The sequence below is a fragment of the Alosa pseudoharengus genome, unplaced genomic scaffold, assembly GCF_046254945.1.
Source record: "Alosa pseudoharengus isolate Yale_2024_CS ecotype anadromous, Long Island Sound unplaced genomic scaffold, YU_APseudo_1.1 YU_APseudo_1.1_scf_6, whole genome shotgun sequence".
Lineage (NCBI taxonomy): Eukaryota > Metazoa > Chordata > Actinopteri > Clupeiformes > Clupeidae > Alosa > Alosa pseudoharengus.
In genome coordinates, this window is record NW_027468848.1 from 10,928,187 (window position 1) to 10,951,879 (window position 23,693).

A 23,693-nucleotide genomic window follows, 5' to 3' on the forward strand; every position below is an offset into this window, starting at 1 on the left:
TTGCATGCTGCACCTACCTATTAGCAAGCTAATTTTGTAGCATAAATGTATGTTCCCTAGCCTAGCCTCTAACATAATAACAGCGGCACCAAGATTGCTAAATGAGCTTCAAAGCTACTTCAACTACTGTATCCCTTCAAAATAAGTTATTTAAAAGATGCATAGCCACTGAATTACCTATTACGAAGCTAATGTATTACAGTAAATGTATGGTCCCTAGCCTGGCAGCTAACATTAGACAAATATGGAACCAAGTCAACTAAAACGTAAAAAAAAAAAAAAAAAAATCCAAGGTGCATTCAGATTCCACTCGGAATTACTTTATTTTACAACTATTTTACACACAAAAATATGCAAGGACCTACCTTTATTGAGATACAAGTTGGTGATCCACTGGTTGTTTCTGGAGGGAAATTTCTAAATGGCAATGGGAGAAGCAGAAGACTCACATTGATGACATCACAAGGCTGTGATTGGTTAAAGAGTTGTTGGTCCAGGACCGTCTTTAGAATGTTGGTCCAGGAACAACTGTTACTTGAACAAATCACGGTCACCAAAACCACCACCACAACCATAGCCAGGGAGTTCAGGGTCCTCTCTAGTGCTAGACCAGGGGTTCCCAAACTACTTTTCAGCCTGCGACCCCCAAAATAACAGTGCCAGTGACTTGTGACCCCAACCCAACTATCCCCTGAGGTGATAGAAGTATACAAATGTTGGACGCTAATGTTGTTAATCTGTCGTAATCACAGGATTATATAGGGTTGTTAAATCATTTTCAGAAATGTATATACATTTCTGAAAATGATTTAACAACCCTATTTATATATATATATATATTTATAAACATTTCTGAAAATGATTTAACAACCCCTGCTTGCTGTCTCACGAAGCCCACTTTGGCACTTTGGGAACCCCTTAGCCAAGTAGCCAGCACAGAATGATAGCACTACCACCACACTGAGGAGGAAGGAAGTCAGCCAGGGCCAAGTGGAAGAGGAGGATCTCAGCAGAAGACACAGAGGGCCAGGCAGTTAGATTTAAATTTAACACCACACGATATCTCCACTAGATGGCAATATTACTCTTCATATAGTCATCGTGTAGTATCCACACATTTTGAATGAGGATATTCTGAATTGGTTGCTTCCATCAACAGCATTTAGGCTACGATTGCAAAATTGAATTGAATTTGAGAATTTGAAATTGAATTGAACACTGACAGTTTTGACATTTCTCAGTGAATTTTATGATGCATGTAGATTGTGTTTCCCTCATGATGTTGTTTTACTCTTAGTTGGAACAATGAACCCAGTTGTAACCTGGCATAATAACAATAGTCCAGATGAATTGGTCCTATCAGCCATGCAGAATTACCTGCCAATCTTTGTCAATTACAAATGTGATCTGGTTGCATTGACACACCCCTATGCGGAAGTCTTTCCTAAGCTGTAGGCTAGTCTACACCGAGTTCAGAGGAAACAAAACTGAAAGTAGATGGTGGCTTCAGAGGTTCCTGAAGTGGTTTTTCGTGCTCAGGAAGAATGGCAGAGGCTACTTCGATCAACCAGGACATTTTTATGTGTCCGATTTGTTTGGATCTACTGAAGGATCCAGTGACTCTTAACTGTGGACACAATTACTGCACGGGCTGCATTAAGGGCTGCTGGGATCAGGAAGATCAGAAGGGAGTTTACAGCTGCCCACAATGCAGACAGACTTTCACTCCGAGGCCTGTTTTAAACAAAAACAACTTTGTTGCTGAGCTTGTGGAACAGTTCAGGAAGACTTTAATTCAAGGTAGGCCTACTGCTTCTCCTCAGTGTTTTGCTGGACCTGGAGATGTGGAGTGTGACAGCTGCACCGGGAGAAAACTTAAAGCCGTCAAGTCCTGCCTGGCGTGTTTGTTGTCGTACTGTGAGACTCATCTCCAGCGCCATGATGAACTCTTCTCAGGGAAAAGACACAACGTGGTTGATGGCACAGGTCAGCTACAGTACAAGATCTGCACTCAACACCAGAGGCTTCTGGAGGTATTTTGTCGCACGGATCAGAGTTGCGTCTGTGTGCTATGTCTAGATGAACACAAAGGCCATGACACGGTCTCCGCTGCAGCTGAGAGAACGGAGAAACAGGTAAGTACCGGGAGGGAGTTCAGGTGCAGATATTTTTAGTGCGACTGCTCACACACCATGGAGAGTGTATCCCTTACAAAACTTACCATTTAATGATAAATCATCAGTGTTGCCACAGTTACCTTGAAAAAGTAATCTGATTACTGATTACTCCTTTAAAAAGTAACTTAGTTACTTTACTGATTACTTGATTTTAAAAGTAACTAAGTTAGATTACAAGTTACTTTATTAGTTACTTTCAACAGCTGCCGACAACACCCCCAACGCCTCAACATAAAAATGATAACTGGTTTTGCCAATACTCACTATACTGGAAGTGCATTTTAACAGCAATGTATAGCAGACATCCCAACCTAACCTACTTAGATACTGAAATTCAGATGTTTGTTCAATAATGTCTAAGTACACCAAATAAGGAAGGCCTATTGATAGAAATTGTTATAGTAAAATATGTAGATTTTTTGTATATTTTTTTTTCATGTAGCCTTGGCAACTAGCCATCTTGTATAGGCCTGAGTAATATGCAAATGAAATTACACTTGTTAAACTCACCTCAACAAGTCTTTTGCAATCATTTAACCCGCCAAGAGCAATGCTAAACTTCCTTTTTGAGGGGCACTGACGCTGCCATGACGCTCCTGTTCCTAGATATACTGACTGAACTGATTAATTATGTTTGGGAGAAAAGAGATATAAGGACACTTACACTGAAAACTGATTGGTTGATTTAGCAAAACAGACCACGATGCTCTCTGTCTTGGATGCGCTTCAGGCACAAACGCACCACTCCTCTGTCTCTCCCTCTCCGTTGCGTGCGTGTTAAGCTCATATGCACACGCGATTTGAAGCAAAGATTCTAGAATCTTTGATTTGAAGTCCGGTCTGGCTTGCGTACTCTTGTACGCTCTAGGTTCCGGGAGATTTTATGTAATTTGCGGGCGTCAGGAAGCCGCTATCAATATGTGGGAGACTTGGGATGTCTAGCTAGACAGCACTTTGTCGCCGGCACAGAATGTACAATGTACCTTAATGTTGTCATGTTTAGCTGAGACAAACTCAAAGTAATGACTGATGAAATGTGCATCTCTCTCTCTCCCTCCATTGTTGTTTACGTTTGTGTCGCTGCATGGTTTTACACGTGAATTGTCCTCATGCTGAAAACATGAGCATAGCCTAGGCTACATGACATTACTGTAATCCCCAAGACAAGAAGAAAGCAAAGAATATATATTTTTATTAAGGAAAATGACAAAAATAGTAACGCACAGTAACTTAGATAAGTAACTTTAATCTGATTACTGGTTTGTAAATAGTAGCGCGTTAGATTACTTGTTACTGAAAAAAGTGGTCAAAATAGACTAACGCGTTACTAAGTAACGCATTACTGGTGTTACTGGTCTGTACTTCTGCGTTGTGTCTTTTAATGAAGAATTCCCAGTTGGTGGAGAAAGGTAGTTTATTCCTGCATCCAGTGGTTAAATTGGCTTTTGTAAGGAGGGGGAGCCCTTATTTACGGTGAATGGTCATCATTCAAAATCGCGCCGTAAAATGACAATGTGTTTTTACACCAAATGGGCTCTTTTTCCAGTATTAATGTAAGGTAGGACTACTATTGTTTGGGGGGGGGGGGGGGGTTGGGGGTCCTCCCCCAGAACATTTTTAATTTGTTTGATGTGATTTCCTGTAATCTGGTGCATTTTGGGGATGGCCAATACTAAATTCAATCAGATTCATAGGCTACATCCTGATTTGTTGATATTGAGGCAATGATTCCGTGCAAAGGCTTGGGCTTCAGGGCCCCCTGACCCCTTGGGCCCCTGGGCCTGGGCCCGGTAAGCCCGTGCAGTAATCCATCCCTGGCCTACTTTATTGTTATTTTTACCTTTAATGTTGTGCCTCTCTTTAGGGTTTTTCTACTAAATGCATATTTCTATAGCCTACTTCAAAATGACTGATTCTGCACAGTTCTGGGTTTACATCTTCAATCTCTACCACCCCTCAAAACATCTTCCAGGGTCCGTTTCATCGTTATAGATCAGGGGTGTCACTAGGCCTAAACTGCACTGGGACACAAGGCCCGGGGTCCGGGGCATGCTCCCCCGTAAGAACATTTTGTATATTTTAATGTTTAAATGCATCAATCTGGTGCACTTTCAAAAGAAATTCAGAGGTTACACTTAATAATTACATAATATTACATAAAGTTATTATAAAATATATGGATGGAAATATTTGTGCTGTAGCCTAAAGTATTTTTCAGAGTTCAGAGTTTTAACCATGCACTCAAAAATAGTGTACATTTCAGCACTCCATGAAATTATGCAGTAGCCTGTAGCAAAACAACCTGTGTTGTTCAGCTAGTTAATCTAAGGCTTAAGCTAGTCATATTGGTTATTGAGTTATATTGGTCATAATGGGCATCTATACATGCTATATCTTCTTTTTTTTCAGGACAGTCTGGGCTACCCATATCTGGGAAAGTAGATGTGATAATATTTGTCTTAAATGCAATATGTCTTATGTCAGCCTTTTTTATCAAGAAAAAATAATTTGCGTCTCATGATTTTTTCCCTCATATTTTTGCATTCATGGCATAAGGAAGCATTATATTATATTAGTATATTATATTATATTAGGCTATATATTATAGCATCTGGCAATATAACAAACATGATGGTTGGATACTCTGGCTAAGCAATTTACAGAAACGTTTCTACTGACATACTGTAGGCTAAATAGTTTAGATGAGAATACATTATAATTTTGGCCCAAAGTTGGAGACCATGTAGAAATGTATTGCAATTTAAAAAAACGCATTACTCGGGAACCGCTTGTTGTATGCGTTATATGTATGCGTTATATCCTCGTATTCGGCAAGGTCTGCTGTTTATTGTGATACGGTTCGCCTTGTGTTGAGTGAATAGTTTGTGCAGAGATGTGTGCAGAATGCAAATATGACTAGGTCTACATTTCATTACAAGTTCAATGTTAAGTTTCTCGCGAACCATTTGTCACAGCCACTTGGCGTTAATATCATTGGACAGCTTAGATTCCGCTCGTTCACGTGACATCTGTGTGACGAGTACACCGCGAGAAATTAAACCTGAACTTGAGATTTTACTGGGCCACGGAAGTTCAATATTAGGCTAGTCTTGCTAATTATTCAGTCTCATATGCCATGTATTTGCCAGGAGATGAAAAATAATTCTAGTGGAATAATAATATTTGGTGCTGAAGGAGACGGAGCTGAGCTCCTGCAGGGTGTGTTGTGGACCTGAGGAGGCGGAGCTGCGCTCCGGTGCGCTCCGGCCCAATTTAACCTCTGCCTGCATCTGCATAAAAGGTCATCAATTCAACAGTGAGGTTGGGGAAACCAATTGGAGTAATCCTGCAGCAGGGTAAAGCTCTTCCTGCTCACTATACTACACTTAATATTAATACATTTAACGCTTCTACTAGTATGAGGTGTGTTAAGAAAATAAATAAAATAAATTCCAAAGGGAAAAATGTATTATCAAACATGAATGTGAATGTGTGAGTGTATGGCTGTATGCAATGAGAGATATACTTTTAGTTCTATCTATTATCCAAATATATATATAGAAATATATTACATTGTGATCAAATAGCTTAGTACAGTAATACAGAAAATATACAAGTCTCAAAACTATTCAAAATTAAAACAAAAATGACATAGGCTACAACATGCAGGAAAAACATTGCTTCATCCACTTTTCAATGTAAGAATGCGCAAACAGCGCTCATACAAAGGTAAAGGCTACACAATCTAAACTATACATCTGATTGGTTACCTGCATAAAAGGTCATCAATTCAACAGTGAGGTTGGGGAAACCAATTGGAGTAATCCTAAACAAAACTAGATGTACCGCAGAGCGGTACAAAATATGACCGCCGCCCAGTCCAGCACATTTTTTCCACAAAAAGAAATCACGCTGAAAGGCCTATATGATTCTAACTGTCTCACTAAATTGCATTAGCCACACTCAATTCTCACTGGTATCTGCTAGACAACAAGTACCAAAACATGATTAGTTCATAGATTTCACATGTAAAATTCATTTTATACAACCCCACCTCCATCTTGCCTGTTTATAATTCTGAGAAATTCTTGATTGTTTGTGTTATGTTTATGTTATGTGTGTGGGTGTGTGTGTGTGTGAGTGTGTGTGTGTGCGTGCTTGTGTGTGTGCCTGCGTATGTGTCTGTGCATGGAAGCGTACATATGTCTACTGTGTGAGTATGTGTCATAGGTATGATTACTGTGTGTGTGTGTGTATCTGTTTGTGCACATGTGTGCACATGAAATGGGTTAACATGACCCCTGGAGGCAAATATACGGAAAAAAATGGTCATCCTAGGCCCTACAGTTCTCAAGATATTCACAGAGGACTGTGTCTGGCCTACCCTCCTTTCGGGGGGTCCAGTCCAGCGGGGGGGCTACAGATCAAAACGAAAAATGACGGTTCCATGCTATCCATGTGGGGGTACATGCCCACCAAGTTTTGTGTACCCCGGTCTTTCAGTGTCCCGGGAATCCTTGTTGGTGTACGTCACTAAATGTACACATAAATTATTTGATTGTAAGGCCCCCCATGAACGAAAGTACACAAAACTTGGCATGCATTTGGAGGGTGTCATAATGACCCTACACTTTCAATTTCGTGCAGTTTTGACCATGTCAGCCAGAGATATTGTGATGAAAACACCTAATTTTTTGCTTTTTAATTTTTTTACTAGGTGGCGCTATACATGAAATAAGTGGTAATGGGATGGGTTGACATGACCCCTTGAGATCAACATACAAAAAAAAGGTGGACCTCCTAGGCCCTACGGTTCTCGAGATATTCACAGAAAACTGTCTCCGGCCACCTACAGGCCAGTTGGTGTATAGTAACATAAATTAATTTATTGTGTGGCCCCCCCATGAACGGAATTCCACGAAACTTGGCGTGCATTCAGAGGGTGTCATAATGATCCTACACTTCCAATTTCGTGCAGTTTTGACTAAGTTAGGTCACAGATACCTGCGATTACTACACCTCATTTTTACTTTTTTGTGTTTAACTAGGTGGCGCTATACATGAAATGAGTGGTTATGGAATGGGTTGACATGGCCCCTTGAGATCAACATACAAAAAAAAAATGGTCCTCCTAAACCCTACGGTTTTCGAGATATTCCCAGAAAACTGTGTCTGCCCTACCCTCCTTTGGGGGGTCCAGTCCAGCGGGGGGGCTACAGATCAAAACGAAAAACAATGGTTCCATGCTATCCTTGTGGGGTTACATGCCCACCAAGTTTCGTGTACCCCGGTCTTTCAGTGTCCCGGGACTCATTGACGGAAATTTGGGCATGCGAAAAAGAAAAAAAAAAAAAAAAAAAAAAAAAAAAAAAATCTGACTAAACCTATATGACCGCCGCTTCGCTGCGCGGCGGTCATAATAAATGTCATATTACAAATATGCCTTTTCAATACAACTGTGCTTCAAGGTCAAACGAAAATACAAAACGAAATAAAAACAACAATACAGTGTACAACATCGCACAAATGCGATTTATAGGTGACCTAATACATAATACTTAAATGGGGAAGTATAGGGCTTATTCAACACAGTGTAAATATGACTTTTAATGTCTTTTCTCTCTGACCCACAATATCACAACCTACCTGCAGCAGGGTAAAGCTCTTCCTGCTGCAAAATGCCCAGAATGCAAAACTGTACACAGAGGCAACAAAATAAAAGTCTGGACCCATTTATGCAGGATTTAATACACCATTTAAATAACTATTTACTAACTCCGTTACACTGGCATCACTGTAAATCATTCATGCAATGCCAATCAGTGGCGCAAAAAGTGGGTATGCGCTATATGCGGCGCATAGGGGCGCAGCTCCATGGGGGCGCCAAAGCGATGGTAAAAAAAATAAAATAATATATTTGGTATTTTCTATATGTAGCTACTCCTGTCCGTTTCTAAATAATTTCAACATTTTAGAGGACTAACAGGCTAGAGTACACAGTAAAATTGACAGTGTTATTAAGTGTTAATTTTTCAGAGACATATTTTTCAGTGTTCATTAGTGTTAATTAGTGTAACTTCGGGAGTTGTTTGAACAAACATGTACACCCACGGTGTAATTAAAACTCATAACTTAGTGTTTTAAGTGGGTGTGAATGTACGAACTCTGGGGTGGAGTCATTTACACTTCCGGTCCTTCAGTTGAGATTTTTGAAAAGAAGATGGACGCCATTGAAGTACAGCGTGGGATAGTAAAAGGTAAATTCATTTGTTCCCTCTACTTCTGTAAGCTAGCATGAAAACTACGACAAATACACAATTAAGTAATGTCACATCACAGGTATATGTTTTCATACCAACGTGTTTTACCTACTATGAAATATTGGTGACGTTAGCTTGGTCGCTAGCTAGTAGCAAGGTCGCTAGCTAGCTCAGAAAATTATTGGTAAAACATCCAGCAAGCTAACATAACTTCGGTGGGTTATAACCTTATCAAATTGAAATGGTTAAGTTTATGTTAATTTGTAATACTTAAACTGTAAACTGACATTAATGTAATATTGGAGTCAACAACGTCTGAAAGTCCTTTCTGAAATTCGAAAAGGCGGTTGGAATTTGAATACCCACTGAGGGAATAGCTCTAACATGCTAACGTAGCCTAGCTGACTAACATTAGAACTAGTTACAGCCAGAACTCCACTGTTCATAGCGATCTAACGTTAGTGTGCTGCCAAATGCTCACCTGGCACAAATTAATCTGTTGACTGACTAATTATAACAGTCTGTCGACTCATTGACGTTTGGTTGAACTGAACACTATTGCTTGCTTATAAAAAAAATTGCTGCTAGCTAACATTAGCTGACACCACGAGGGCATTCGTTTAACTGTTAGGCATTTTACCAAACAGAGGTGTAAGGTAACCGTTAGCCTGGTTGGTTTGGTGCAGTCTCCATTCTCTGTATGGCACTGGTATTCGTTTCTGTTAGAGTCTGTTGGCTTTATTTGGGTTAGATCGATCAATTTCTTTGTTTCCTAACTTATAAAGGGTGCAGGTAAGCCAAAGAGTATAGAAGTTAGCTAGCTTATACTAATTTTAGATATTTGTAGAAATTGTGGTTCAATACTAGCTTGCAAGCACGTGCATAAAGATATTCAGTCCATCAGGCATAACGTTACAGCTGAGCAGAGTAAGAAATGTTAATTCTCTGAAATTATGAGCAGTTTTTTTTATGGATATGGTAATATGTAGACGAGTTTACTGCCTAATAAAATTATTTAAGTTATTACTTAAATACTTTCTTACTGTTGAGTTTTGAGTTTAAGTTATTACTTAAATACAACTTACTGTTGCTTAAAAAGTAGGGATTATATAAACATATTTTAAGACAAAAACACTTGCGGTTGAAACATTTGGTAACCTGTGGTAAATAATGTCAGAATAAAGTTTAGAAGTCCTTTGCTGGTTAGTTGATATACTGCTGATAGTCAAATCATTGTTGTTCTTGTATTGATGTAATCATTTTCTTTGTTTTAACAGGGTCAGCAAAATGCTCATCAATGTCCAGTACCATGGAGAAAAAAGTACCTCAAACTGCAGCCTGGTTTTTCTTTTCTAAGTTTAAATCGAGAAGGTGAGGTTTTATGTGAGTTTAGCCAAAGTCCTTTTAGGCAAGTGCCTCCACTCGGCGGCCATATTGCAACGCTTTTTTTTCCCTTTTTTCTAGCTTGTTTAGACTATGAATCAGCCTGACCATAGGCATGTTTCTTAATGATTTCACATGCACACTTTGTATCCTGGCTGGAGTTAATGCAGATCCTTATGATCCTTTTTAAGAAATACATTTGAAATCAATCAAGGTTCAAAATCCCTGTGCACAGCCCTTTTGCAGGTGCTGATGGTGTGCAGTATAACTATTAAAAAGTCAAAAACTAGTATAAATCGCACACTGAAGGGTATATTTTGTTGACTTTATTTGGCGTGAAGGCTTTAGGTTCACGTTCAAACCTGATGAAGAAAATTGTGAAACGTGTTGTTCACGCCAAATAAAGTGGGTAAGGTTAAAAAAAAAAAAAAGATTTTGTCTTTTGTGAATTAAGTGAAATAAAATCGGAGACCGAATTTCTTAAAGCAGCCCTTTAAGATTCCAATTTTTTTTTCTTGTTCTTCAAACAAGGCACATCAATCCACTGGTGCAAAAGAGAACACCTCTGCCATAGGAGATTCAGCAGAAAAAGGCCAAACAGGTGAGCATTTAAAAGGAGAAATCCTTGTCTGTCTCGTCTCCAAAATGCAGAAGCCTAGCTTTGTGTTCCGGTAGTGTCTCATCAGTGGGCACATTCAATCTTGCAGCTCTGCACTGATCTGGCTGAACGTAAAGTATGTTTATTAGATTCAGTCAGATCTGCTTGCAGATCCAGTGCTGCAAGATCAAAATCCCACTGATTTCATGCTACTGGAACACGAAGCCAAGCAATTTGCTTCCTTCAGATACAGGTCTTGTTATAACCTCTCTGTACACTTTACAAGTTTACAATACTTCTGTTTGTCTGTAGAGACCCTCATCACACAACCACAGAAGTGTAATTATTTTTTGAGCACTATCAGTGGTATTAAATAGCGTTTGTTTTTTGACGTTCTAGCTGCCCCCTTAGCTTTCTTGTTTGTACTCTGGAGTTACACTTTTTAGAGGGTGCATGTAAGTTTTCTCTTTACAAGTGTATCACTGTTATTGTTTCTTTTTTTACGCATAGATGGCCCAGGAGGTTCTGGAGAAGAGTTAAATGGGAGAGGAAATAATGGAGGAGTATAGTAGAGCACCTTGACACACTGTACAAGAAGGCATCTTCTGAATATCCTGGTCCATGGGTATGTTTTGTTTTGAATAAATTAATCTAATTGTATACAACAGTTAGGTCCAGTCAAACTATGAACTATTTTCTGACTGAACGAGAGGGATTCCATGGGTGGGGTTATCTCAGGACATCCCTACTCAGACTTAGGTAGTGCCATTTTTACATTGATCCAATGTTATCGTTCCATTCATTCAAAGTGAGAGAACAGTGTAACATAACATCACAATTGACTGTTTGAGTGAGAAAAATAGAGTGCATGTAATAGGGTGAATAATGTAATGTGAAATAAAATGAAAAATCATTATTGTGCACATATAGCCTCACACAACCTGCCTGCAGAGTGACAAGAAAACCCTAAATTGATGTCTTTTAATCCAGGTATTTGGTAATAGAATTGCTATGTAAAAACAATATTGAACTGGTGATTGTGGGGTTGATAAATGCTATAAGGCAGAACCTTAGCTGTAGGAATATCTATTACCAACTACACAGTGGCTCCATTTTCAAAAAACTCCTGAAGACACAGCTCTTTAGAGAACATCTCCTCTCATAGCACTACTTACAACAAGTCTTGCTGATCCTAGTACTTACCACCTGTCTTGAACTGACACTCAACTGTTTAAAAACAGCACTCACTGATGCACTTATTCTTACTGTACTCTACTGTTTTTAAATTGTTGAGAGAATTGCTTTAAAACTTAAACTGCTACCATGTTAGTCGCTTTGGTTAAAAATGTGTTAGCCAAATCTAATGTAATGCATGTTTAATCACTCTTCCATTTTATAGCTTGTAATGTTGTCTGAATATATCTAATATAATTTTCCTATTGTTTTTAGAAGGATACCAGTACGTAGTCAAAGAAAAAGATATGCACTCGGCATTGTGACTGTTTCCTAATCTCAGGGATCCTTACTCCACCAATGGCTATGTAAGATTTTACTCATTTCCATTTAAGGTTATATATAATAATAATGTTCAACTATTGATCTGGATAATCATAGTTCTTGCCCACATTATTTTGCAGGAACACTTCTACGATGCTGGAAGAGGGACAGGCTATCTGGCATGGCGCCTAAAGCAACGAGCGTCGCAGCGTTTGGTCAAGAACAGCTCGGGAGCCTTGGAATACATGAACACCATGAGCTTTTTAAGGAGGTAGACTTTCTAATGAGGAGACACAGCACTCAAAAAATCCTCCATAGAAATGCATGGGGTTAGTTTGTAACGTATGGTGTTGTTTACATATATCACACCCCCCTCCGTGACAAAACGTGGACATGTGAATACACTGAGCCAATCATGTGGTGTGTTGTGAAGACATTGATTGTGCCAATCATGTGTTGTGATCTTGCCGCTAGAGCAAGATTGGTGTTGTGAAGCCTGCCAAAATAGATGCCCGATAAGTGCCCAAAATGTGTTGCAATATGGCTGCTGAGTGGAGGGACTTGCCTAAAAGGACTTTGGGTATACCCACATGTAACATCACTTCATGGTGCATTATCTGTCTTGCTTATGGAAAATTGGCCCATTATTGCACATCTCTAGTAATAGGTTTGAAGCAAAACACAAGTTTGTCAAATTGTAAAAAATCTCTTGATTATATTGTTTTATTTCTTGTTTATGAAATGTTTACTCAGTGTTGCAGAGCATTTTCATGCATATGTGGTTATGGATTGTGAGGAACACTGTTTTATTGTTAGTCAATGATTTGTATGAGTATAAGGCCTTTGCTCAACAAAATGCTTATGGACCAAACTTTGACATATATATTGTACCTCTGCGCATTGATTTGAGCCATATCATGGCAAATGTTAATAAAAAAAGAAAAGTAATTAATTTGCTGTGGTTTGTTTAATATGTTTATTTTGATAAATATATGGCTCTAGAAACTAATTAATTAATTAATTCATTACTCCAATAGAGTTAATTTTGAAACTCTGATAAGAGTTAATTATGAATCACTGATGGAGTTAATGATACACTCCAATAGAGTTAATTTTAACTCTGATAGAGTTAATTATAAAACACTAGGCTAGTGTTAATATGGCAACACTATGGCAAGTGTTATTTTAACACTGATGAGTGAGGATTATATAAACTCTGGAATAGTGTTAAAATTAACACCCGTAGAGTAAAATTAACACTGCGCTCAAAGCCAGGCTATGCTGTGACACGAAAGTGGATCTGTTTTAGTGTCGCTATATCACCATGGTATCTTATGCTGTCAACCAAACCTGGTCGGGAAAAGGTTATGTGCTAAGTTATAGCTCAAATCGTGTAATCTACCGCACACTGACCAATCAATTGTCTTAAAAACGAAGTTCTCACGTGTAGGATTCTGTCATATATCTTACAGGTGGAGCTCCGCCTCTACTAACATTTTGGGTCTCGAATGCGCTTTAATAGTGCTGTGCGTGCAAATATCCCACTATGGACGTGCATACCATACAACAACTGATGACAATTGATTTATTTGATGTTAAAGGTTAGACACAAAAAATCACCGCAGTGTAGATTAAGCTATCGCTCATGAATGCGGAAGTAATTGTTTTTAAATAGAGGCGGTCTTGTGCGTCTCCACGTTACACGATTGGCCAAAGTCATCCCAACACCGAGAACGCGCACAGATCCGAGCTGAAAGCCTAGTTTGACAAATATATCACATAACTGCAATCGTAGTATCACTTAACGTATACCCCTGAGTCAAGGCTTTGTCAAGCCTCGATATGTCTACATAGCCTAGATATGTCTAACGTGCTTCGTAGTATACCCCACAGTAGGGTGTACTACGAATCTCGATTAGTGGATTAGCGCGGTATGTTGCGCTCAAAGCCAGGCTATTCTGTGATACGAAAGTGGATCTGTTTTAGTGTCGCTATATCACCATGGTATCTTATGCTGTCAACCAGTGGGGTGTACTACGAATCTCGATTAGTGGGTTAGCGAGGTCTGTTGCGCTCAAAGCCAGGCTATGCTGTGACACGAAAGTGGATCTGTTTTAGTGTCGCTATATCACCATGGTATCTTATGCTGTCAACCAAACCTGGTCGGGAGGAGGTTATGTGCTAAGTTATAGCTCAAATCGTGTAATCTACCGGACACTGACCAATCAATTGTCTTAAAAACGAAGTTATCTCACGTGTAGGATTCTGTCATATATCTTACAGGTGGAGCTCCGCCTCTACTAACATTTTGGATCTCGAATGCGCTTTAATAGGGCGGTGCGTGCAAATATCCCACTATGGACGTGCATACCATACAACAACTGATGACAATTGATTTATTTGATGTTATAGGTTAGACACAAAAAAATCACCGCAGTGTAGATTAAGCTATCGCTCATGAATGCGGAAGTAATTGTTTTTAAATAGAGGCGGTCTTGTGCGTCTCCACGTTACACGATTGGCCAAAATCATCCCAACACCGAGAACGCGCAGAGATCTGAGCTGAAAGCCTAGTTTGACAAATATATCACATAACTGCAATCGTAGTATCACTTAACGTATACCCCTGAGTCAAGGCTTTGTCAAGCCTCGATATGTCTACATAGCCTAGATATGTCTAACGTGCTTCGTAGTATACCCCACAGTAGGGTGTACTACGAATCTCGATTAGTGGATAAGCGCGGTATGTTGCGCTCAAAGCCAGGCTATGCTGTGACACGAAAGTGGATCTGTTTTAGTGTCGCTATATCACCATGGTATCTTATGCTGTCAACCAAACCTGGTCGGGAAGAGGTTATGTGCTAAGTTATAGCTCAAATCGTGTAATCTACCGCACACTGACCAATCAATTGTCTTAAAAACGAAGTTATCTCACGTGTAGGATTCTGTCATATATCTTACAGGTGGAGCTCCGCCTCTACTAACATTTTGGGTCTCGAATGCGCTTTAATAGTGCTGTGCGTGCAAATATCCCACTATGGACGTGCATACCATACAACAACTGATGACAATTGATTTATTTGATGTTAAAGGTTAGACACAAAAAATCACCGCAGTGTAGATTAAGCTATCGCTCATGAATGCGGAAGTAATTGTTGTTAAATAGAGGCGGTCTTGTGCGTCTCCACGTTACACGATTGGCCAAAGTCATCCCAACACCGAGAACGCGCACAGATCTGAGCTGAAAGCCTAGTTTGACAAATATATCACATAACTGCAATCGTAGTATCACTTAACGTATACCCCTGAGTCAAGGCTTTGTCAAGCCTCGATATGTCTACATAGCCTAGATATGTCTAACGTGCTTCGTAGTATACCCCACAAACCTGGTCGGGAGGAGGTTATGTGCTAAGTTATAGCTCAAATCGTGTAATCCACCGCACACTGACCAATCAATTGTCTTAAAAACGAAGTTATCTCACGTGTAGGATTCTGTCATATATCTTACAGGTGGAGCTCCGCCTCTACTAACATTTTGGGTCTCGAATGCGCTTTAATAGTGCTGTGCGTGCAAATATCCCACTATGGACGTGCATACCATACAACAACTGATGACAATTGATTTATTTGATGTTAAAGGTTAGACACAAAAAATCACCGCAGTGTAGATTAAGCTATCGCTCATGAATGCGGAAGTAATTGTTGTTAAATAGAGGCGGTCTTGTGCGTCTCCACGTTACACGATTGGCCAAAGTCATCCCAACACCGAGAACGCGCACAGATCTGAGCTGAAAGCCTAGTTTGACAAATATATCACATAACTGCAATCGTAGTATCACTTAACGTATACCCCTGAGTCAAGGCTTTGTCAAGCCTCGATATGTCTACATAGCCTAGATATGTCTAACGTGCTTCGTAGTATACCCCACAAACCTGGTCGGGAGGAGGTTATGTGCTAAGTTATAGCTCAAATCGTGTAATCCACCGCACACTGACCAATCAATTGTCTTAAAAACGAAGTTATCTCACGTGTAGGATTCTGTCATATATCTTACAGGTGGAGCTCCGCCTCTACTAACATTTTGGATTTCGAATGCGCTTTAATAGTGCTGTGCGTGCAAATATCCCACTATGGACGTGCATACCATACAACAACTGATGACAATTGATTTATTTGATGTTATAGGTTATACACAAAAAAATACCGCAGTGTAGATTAAGCTATTGCTTATGAATGCGGAAGTAATTGTTTTTAAATAGAGGCGGTCTTGTGGGTCTCCACGTTTCACGATTGGCCAACGTCATCCCAACACCGAGAACGTGCACAGATCTGAGCTGAAAGCCTAGTTTGACAAATATATCACATAACTGCAATCGTAGTATCACTTAACGTATACCCCTGAGTCAAGGCTTTGTCAAGCCTCGATATGTCTACATAGCCTCAGGGTGCGATTTGTGTAAAAACCAGTGGGGTATACTACGAAGCACGTTAGACATATCTAGGCTATGTAGACATATCGCGATCGGCCCCGAAGCGGAAGGGAGAATCCAGCTGCAGCTGAAGGGTAGAGAAGTCAAGTCAAGTCAAGTCAAGTTTATTTATATAGCGCATTTCATACACAGAGGTCATTCAATGTGCTTTACATAAACAAAACCAAACAATAATAACAAATAAAGATCATAATAAAAAGAAAACATAAAACAAGGTAAAATCATTTAAAAATAAAGAATAATTAGTAAGCAAAACAAAGGCAAAAGTAGTAAAAAAAGTAATAAAAGACAAAGTAGAATAATTATCAAGGCAGATTCAGAATTTGTAACTCGGCACAGTTAGCAGAAAGCATCTGAGAACAGTTTGGTCTTAAGTCTAGATTTAAAACTGGCTACAGTTGGGGCCTTTTTGATGTCATCCGAAAGTTGGTTCCACAGCTGAGCCGCATAGCAGCTAAAAGCTGCTTCACCATGTTTAGTTCTAACTGTAGGTTTTACTAGCAGGTTTTTCACCTGGGACCTGAGAGGACGAGAAGGTGTGTACTGCTGAAGCATGTCTGACAAGTATTTAGGTCCTGCTCCATTTACCGATTTATAAACAAGCAATAGTGCTTTAAAGTCAATTCTGTGACTTACTGGAAGCCAGTGCAAGGACTTAAGAATTGGAGTAATGTGGTCAGTTCTTTTAGTTTTTGTTAGAATCCTAGCTGCTGCATTTTGTATCACTTGAAGCTGTTTAATAGTCTTTTTAAGAAGGCCTGTGAACAGTCCATTGCAGTAATCAACCCTGCTGGAGATAAATGCATGAATGAGTTTTTCTAAGTCATATTTTGACATCAGCCCTCTGAGTTTGGCAATATTTTTGAGGTGGTAAAAAGCTGATTTAGTTATCGCTTTCATGTGGCTGTTGAAATTTAGATCACTGTCAATTAATACACCAAGATTTTTAACAGTATCCTTTGTCTTCAACCCCTTTGTGCCAAGGAGAGTGGCAACCCTAAGTCTTTCCTCATTTTTACCAAATATAATTACTTCAGTTTTTTCTTTGTTCAGCTGAAGAAAATTTTGAGACATCCAGGTGTTGATTTGTTCTATACACTGACACATAGATTCAAGAGGACCATAGTCGTTTGGTGATAGAGCTAAGTAAATTTGTGTGTCATCTGCATAGCTATGATATGAAATCAAATTATTTTGAATGATTTGTCCAAGTGGGAGCATATAGAGGTTGAATAATAGTGGCCCCAAGATCGACCCCTGGGGAACACCACAGGTCAAGGACGTTGGTGTTGAGGTACAGTTTCCGATGGCAACAAAGAAGCTCCTTTCTTGTAGATATGATTTTAGCCAGCTGTTAACTATGCCTGTAAATCCAACCCAGTGTTCTAGTCTGTGTAGTAAAATATTGTGATCAACAGTGTCAAATGCTGCACTAAGGTCCAGTAGCACGAGGACTGATGTTTTACCTGAATCTGTGTTCAGGCGTATGTCATTGGAAACTTTAATGAGAGCTGTTTCAGTGCTGTGATTTGCCCGAAAACCAGACTGAAAGTAATCAAAATACCCATTTGATGTTAGGAAGGTGGTTAATTGATTAAAGACTACTTTTTCAATAATTTTGCCAATAAAAGGTAGATTGGATATGGGCCTGTAATTGTTTGGCATGGAGGCATCCAGGTTATTCTTCTTGAGAAGTGGCTTTACAACAGCTTTCAGTGACTTAGGAAAAGTGCCAGACAGCAGTGATACATTTACAATTTGAAGGACATCCGCCGCTATGAGGTGAAAAACAGTTTTGAAGAAATTGGTGTCTAAGACACATGTGGAAGAGCTGAGATTCTGTACCGTTTTTTCAAGTGTTTCGTAGTCTATCAAGCTGAACTCTGACATCAAGTTTAGTTTCCCTCTGTTTGTTGCTGGTAGTTCAGGTTGTTGAATGAGAAGCAGGCAACGAGGCGATCAGAAGCACCACATCAGCTCGGGATAAACACACACGTATACACACAAATACAGGTATTCTCACGTTCCTTTAGAAGGAGGATAGCGAGCGTCGTATCCGATTCAGTCAGGCTGTACCCCCGGCGGCTCGTTCGTCTCTGGATCGGCCAGTCGGCGTAAATTCCTCCTCCGTTCTGCAGACGTGGGACACGGGGCTGCAAACAATGCTTCCACGCCGAACTCCCTTACCCTCATATCATCAGTCTTAAATAGTCTATTCAATTAGTCCAGGGAGGTAGGGTCTGAGACAGGCAATGCAGTTCAGCTGAGAATGAAGGGATTCTCACATAGGATAGGATCATGGTAGTGGGCGTCAGGACAATAGGGCAATCAATTACTTCAAGTGCACATAGTAATCACACAGTGAATGGCATCAAGCACAAAATCCACTCCCACAAGCAAATACAGACTACTGGTGTCCAATCAAGCACACAATATTGTCAACACAGCAATCGTGAAACACAACTTAAGCACCCCTTATGTCACTCCAAGCCCCCCTTTCCATAAACTACCCCGATCCCAATGACAATAGCCCGACATTTATTGTAGCCTACAGAAAATAAATAGCCTACTATCATACTGTCAGTTAATTGGCTACAGTGCAGTGAAGAGTTTGGTGAGTAAAGTTATAGGGCAACTTGAAGTTTTATGAAAATAATTTACGAACCAGAACATAAAGACCATGAAGCTTCTATTTCTTGCAGCTGTTAAAACACCCGCTAGATAGTTTAAATACCCACCAACATTCGTTTTTGCAGTACAGATTATTTCTGAAAGTTATTTGTCTACTAGGCCCACTAGCTGATTTATCAAACGAGTGCTTTCTCGTTCGTCCTCCGCAAACTACAGGTGTTTCGGTAGAGAGCCATTGAATAAGCGATGCCAAGCAATTTCTGTAACACTTTTTGTGACATTCAGCAAATATCTCCTCATTTAATGTAAGTTCCTTTGGACAACAGGCCTACGTTCTACTCTACGTGCAGTTGTCCTCCATCTCAGTTGCATCAGTTTTCTAATTTTGAAGGTTCTAAAATATGACGATATGCTTCACTGAATCCTTGTCGTTTTCTTTCATTTGTCCAGCTAAATTTTCCATTGAAACTAGCCATTTATGATGGATTACACACTCGACATTCTGAAATGTCCTGCACGATCAAGGCCAAATTAAGTTATCACGCAGCCACTATGTCAGCAGCATGAGTGCTGACGGTGACGGTGCGTTTCTGATGTCAGATTATTATGTAGGCTAGCCTACTAGACTGTTCTCACGTTGCAGCGCTTTACTTATATGAAGTAGCATTAATCAATATGAGGGGCAGAGGGGGATAAATGTTGTCCCCACCGGCGATAAAAATAATTTAGCAGAGGTAGGGATAGGAAAACCAGAGGGGGGGAAATCCTCATGTACAGAATCACACACACACAATGAATAGTCATTTAGCTGACACTCTTATCCAGAGAGACTCACAGTGAACTAACTACAGAAACTACTGAAGCAACATGGGGTTAGGTGCCCTGCTCAGAGGCACAATGGTGGTAGCCCCTGGGATAAAACTCACAACCTTTAGTTGTTCGATTTGGAAGCCCAGATCCCAAACCAATAGACCAGCAGCCCCCACATCTGAAGGTGTTCTGAACCTGCTCTTCCCATCCTGATGAAGATCAGTGCTGCTTGCATGAGTGCATCTCCATCTTCACTTTGGTTCAAGTTAGGTTAGTTATAATGCATTTTTTTCTTTCTCAGTGTCTGATGTCCAGACTGTTTTTACTGAGCCAGTTACCAGGGAGGAGTTCTTAAAGTGTAAGTTGGTCTGGTTTACAAACACTGAGACAAACATGTACACACAATCATTCATTCAAGTATTTGTGAAATCACAAACACACACACACATGCAAACACGCACACACACACATGCAAACACACACACACACGAACAAAAACACACACACACACACACACACACACAGACACAAACACACAGACAGACAGACAGACAGACAGACAGACACAAACACACACACACACACACACACACATACACATTTAATCCTTTTCAAAACAGGTAGTGAAACACGCTAACATGTACACACAACCAATAATACAAAAATGTACAGAATCACAAACACACATACACACACACAAAAGCAGACAAATACACACACTCACACACACACACAAGTATTTGTGAAATCACAAACACACACGCACGCAAACACGGACACAGACGCATGCGAACACACACACACACACACACACACACACAGACAGACAGACAGACAGACAGACAGACAGACAGACAGACACACACACACACACACACACACACACACACACACACACACATTTAATCCTTTTCAAAACAGGCAGTGACACTCGCTAATATGTACACACAACCAATAATACAAAAATGTACAGAATCACAAACACACATACACACACACACACACACACACACACACAAAGCCATAGTTTTGAATAGAGACACTAGAATTTAAAAAAAACAAAAACAAATCCGCACCATACACATATCATATAAACAACACATACACACACACACACACACACACTGTAATACGCAAATACAACACTAAGTGTGTCCTGTTCTCTCTTCTCCTCCATCAGACTCCTGTCACTTCACACTGGATCCAAACACAGCACACAGACGACTCCATCTGTCTGAGGGGAACAGGAGGGTGCAGTGCAGAGCTGAGCTCCAGTCATATCCTGATCATCCAGAGAGATTTGATAAGTGGGAACAGGTGCTGTGTAGAGAGGGTGTGTCTGGACGCTGCTACTGGGAGGTGGAGTGGAGTGGGCAGTGGGTTGGTATAGCAGTCTCATATAAAAGCATCAGCAGGAAAGGATTGGGTTATAAGTGTGTGTTTGGAGGTAATGATCAGTCCTGGAGGCTGGACCTCGACAGCTCCAGCTCCTATTACTACCACAATCGTAAACACACTACACTCCCTCTAGTGGCCAGCTCCAGAATAGGAGTGTATGTGGATCACAGGGCAGGAACTCTGGCCTTCTACAGCATCTCTAACAACACTCTGGGCCCTATCATGACATTCTAAAGTGCATCGTCACTCGTCAAAAGTCTATTCAAATTTAGTAGGATGTCCAGTTCACATTGGGAGGGGTTTCGTTCTCAAAAGTGGAGCGCATGGCGTAACAAGGTGTTCCTAGGTCTTTTAATGAGTCATATGGGTGTGTTTGGGGCGTAACATCATTTTAAACCAATGAGAATGACATCTGTCATTCCCTTTAACGGCGCAACACGCGATATGTCAAATAAATGCATCGGTATTTTGGCATTCAACGGCGCATTTGAAGGAGGCTGCTTGCGAGACCGTATGGAATAGTCATTCTTAAACCATGCTTTACTAAAACCTAGCATAGCCTTCACACATTTGCACTCGTCTATTATTTGAACTCATTGGCAAAGTGAAACTAACTTCACCAAGGAGTCAGTCAACGACATGACCGTTATATCCAGTTACTTTCACTATTGACTGACAATGGGTTACCATCGAAAACAGGCTGGAAAAAGCAACACTTACCCTAATGTTTCTCAAATGACTGAATAAAACAACATTTATCCTGCAGAGGAGTTGCTTATATCTCGTGACAGTGCGTCTTCAGCTGTGCTCTACGTGCTATACGTGTCTCTCGCCTCTCCCATAATCACTTTTAACCGTCATTACCAATTTGCAAATGATGGTGAATAACTACTCATCATGAGATGTACAGTATTTCGTAATATCTTTATTCTAATTATGTTTCCCATTGTAATCGTGCAATTTAATGCTTTGCATGGACGTGCGCTGGTGTGCGTTCATGAATGATAGAAGGATGGTGCGTGCACCTGCCAATATGACTGTTGACATGCGCTCTTAAAATAGCATATGAACAACTCGCCATTGACTTCTGACCAGGTTTAGGTGGTGTATGATAGCGATTTTTAGACAATGCGCGAGTCCCCTCCCTAGGTTGTTAATTGCCACACCCCTGAGCGCAATGCTTAAAAAATAAACGTGCAAAATACCGAATTCAACTTTCCGTGGGTGAATAACGAGTATTACGCCATGCGCTGGTGACCCAAAATACAGCCCAATGACCCTCCTGCACAGAGTCCAGACCACATTCACTCACACACTCTACCCTGGGTTTAGATGTTTTAATGCTGGATCATCAGTGAAGCTGTTGTGATCCCAGACCATGTAGCATACCTGCAAACTCAGAAGGGCTGAAAAAGGTGACACATTTCCGAGAGACGCACCCCCCCCCCCCCCCCCCCCCCGCCCCACAGAAGATTTCAAAAAGATTTTACATATTTGAGCACGTAAATGAAGGGATATCGGGATTAACCGACATTTCCATTACATGCACATAGGTAGACCTGCAATAATGAATATTGAATATTATCATATTATATTATAATAAACGTGCAGTAAGCAGAATTTAAATATGGCTGCATTTGACACTTTTACATATTAAAATGACATAGTCCTAACAGTAGGCCTACCAGCTGTTTTGAGTTAAGGCCATGTTTAGCCTAATTGAATAACTTAATGATGGAGAAGATATTTTCAGACCTGCCATCCTTGAAGAAATGTCAGTATTACCTCAAACCAGGGAAAACACATTGCCCCCCTTGGCCTTCATGTATGCAGCCAAAAACAGACCAAACAACATACATGTTGACAATCTGTTTTAAAGCCTAATCCTTATCTATAAAAATCACAGGTGATGATAGAAAGGGACTGTGGATATCCATTTTCTGGTCTCTGTTCTAGCATGTCTGGTTTATTAGTACCTCTTTTCAATCCATTATTATTTGATATTTTTTTGTGAAGAAATACATCTATCCCTCAATTTATGTTGGTGTCTTTCTGCTCCTCTCGTGTCTACTGAGGCTGCGATGATCACATTCCAACTAAAGGGGCGGGTCTCAGCAATAGGTGCGTTATGTCAGTCTACTCTAGAAGCCTAGGTCTCGCTTGTTTGCGCGCTAATTATCAAGAATTATGATCTATATGCTACACAGAAAACAAACAAATTAAACACCTATCACTGAGCAAGTCAAAATATTTTGCTAGGTCCACTTTCAGATTTGTTGCAAATAACTACATTTGGCCTTGGAAAGGTCTGCGCTCCCCGAGAACGTCATGTCTAACCATCATCGACACATGGAAAATATCATGCTAAATGAAATAACTTGTGAACAAGCAATAACTTTCCAAGACAATATTAAACTATTAAGCCGAGCTAAATTCACAATCGCACTC

General features: G+C 40.2%; 1 protein-coding gene and 2 long non-coding RNA genes across 3 annotated transcripts in view; 2 read left to right on the top strand and 1 right to left on the bottom strand.

Moving 5' to 3' along the window:
* The window catches only part of LOC143106365 (uncharacterized), an 87,104-nt gene that overhangs the window by 15,343 nt on the left and 48,068 nt on the right, over window positions 1-23,693 (bottom strand). The window lies entirely within an intron of this gene.
* On the top strand, window positions 1,513-22,049 carry LOC143106360 (E3 ubiquitin/ISG15 ligase TRIM25-like). The gene is made up of 3 exons (XM_076270638.1): window positions 1,513-2,135; window positions 20,149-20,205; window positions 21,028-22,049. The coding sequence occupies exons 1-2, from the start codon at window positions 1,545-1,547 to the stop codon at window positions 20,200-20,202; spliced, it is 645 nt and encodes a 214-aa protein (XP_076126753.1). The 5' UTR covers window positions 1,513-1,544; the 3' UTR covers window positions 20,203-20,205; window positions 21,028-22,049.
* On the top strand, window positions 9,869-12,847 carry LOC143105905 (uncharacterized). The gene is made up of 4 exons (XR_012983568.1): window positions 9,869-10,421; window positions 10,929-11,043; window positions 11,868-11,959; window positions 12,056-12,847. It is a non-coding gene; the product is annotated as an uncharacterized LOC143105905 (long non-coding RNA).

What these genes read in the sequence shown, in the direction of transcription:
- LOC143106360 (XM_076270638.1), top strand. Translation starts at nt 1,545, where the DNA reads ATGGCAGAGGCTACTTCGATCAACCAGGACATTTTTATGTGTCCGATT. An exon ending in CTGAGAGAACGGAGAAACAG is followed by an intron (nt 2,136 to 20,148) that starts GTAAGTACCGGG and finishes TTTCTTTCTCAG; the next exon opens with TGTCTGATGTCCAGACTGTT.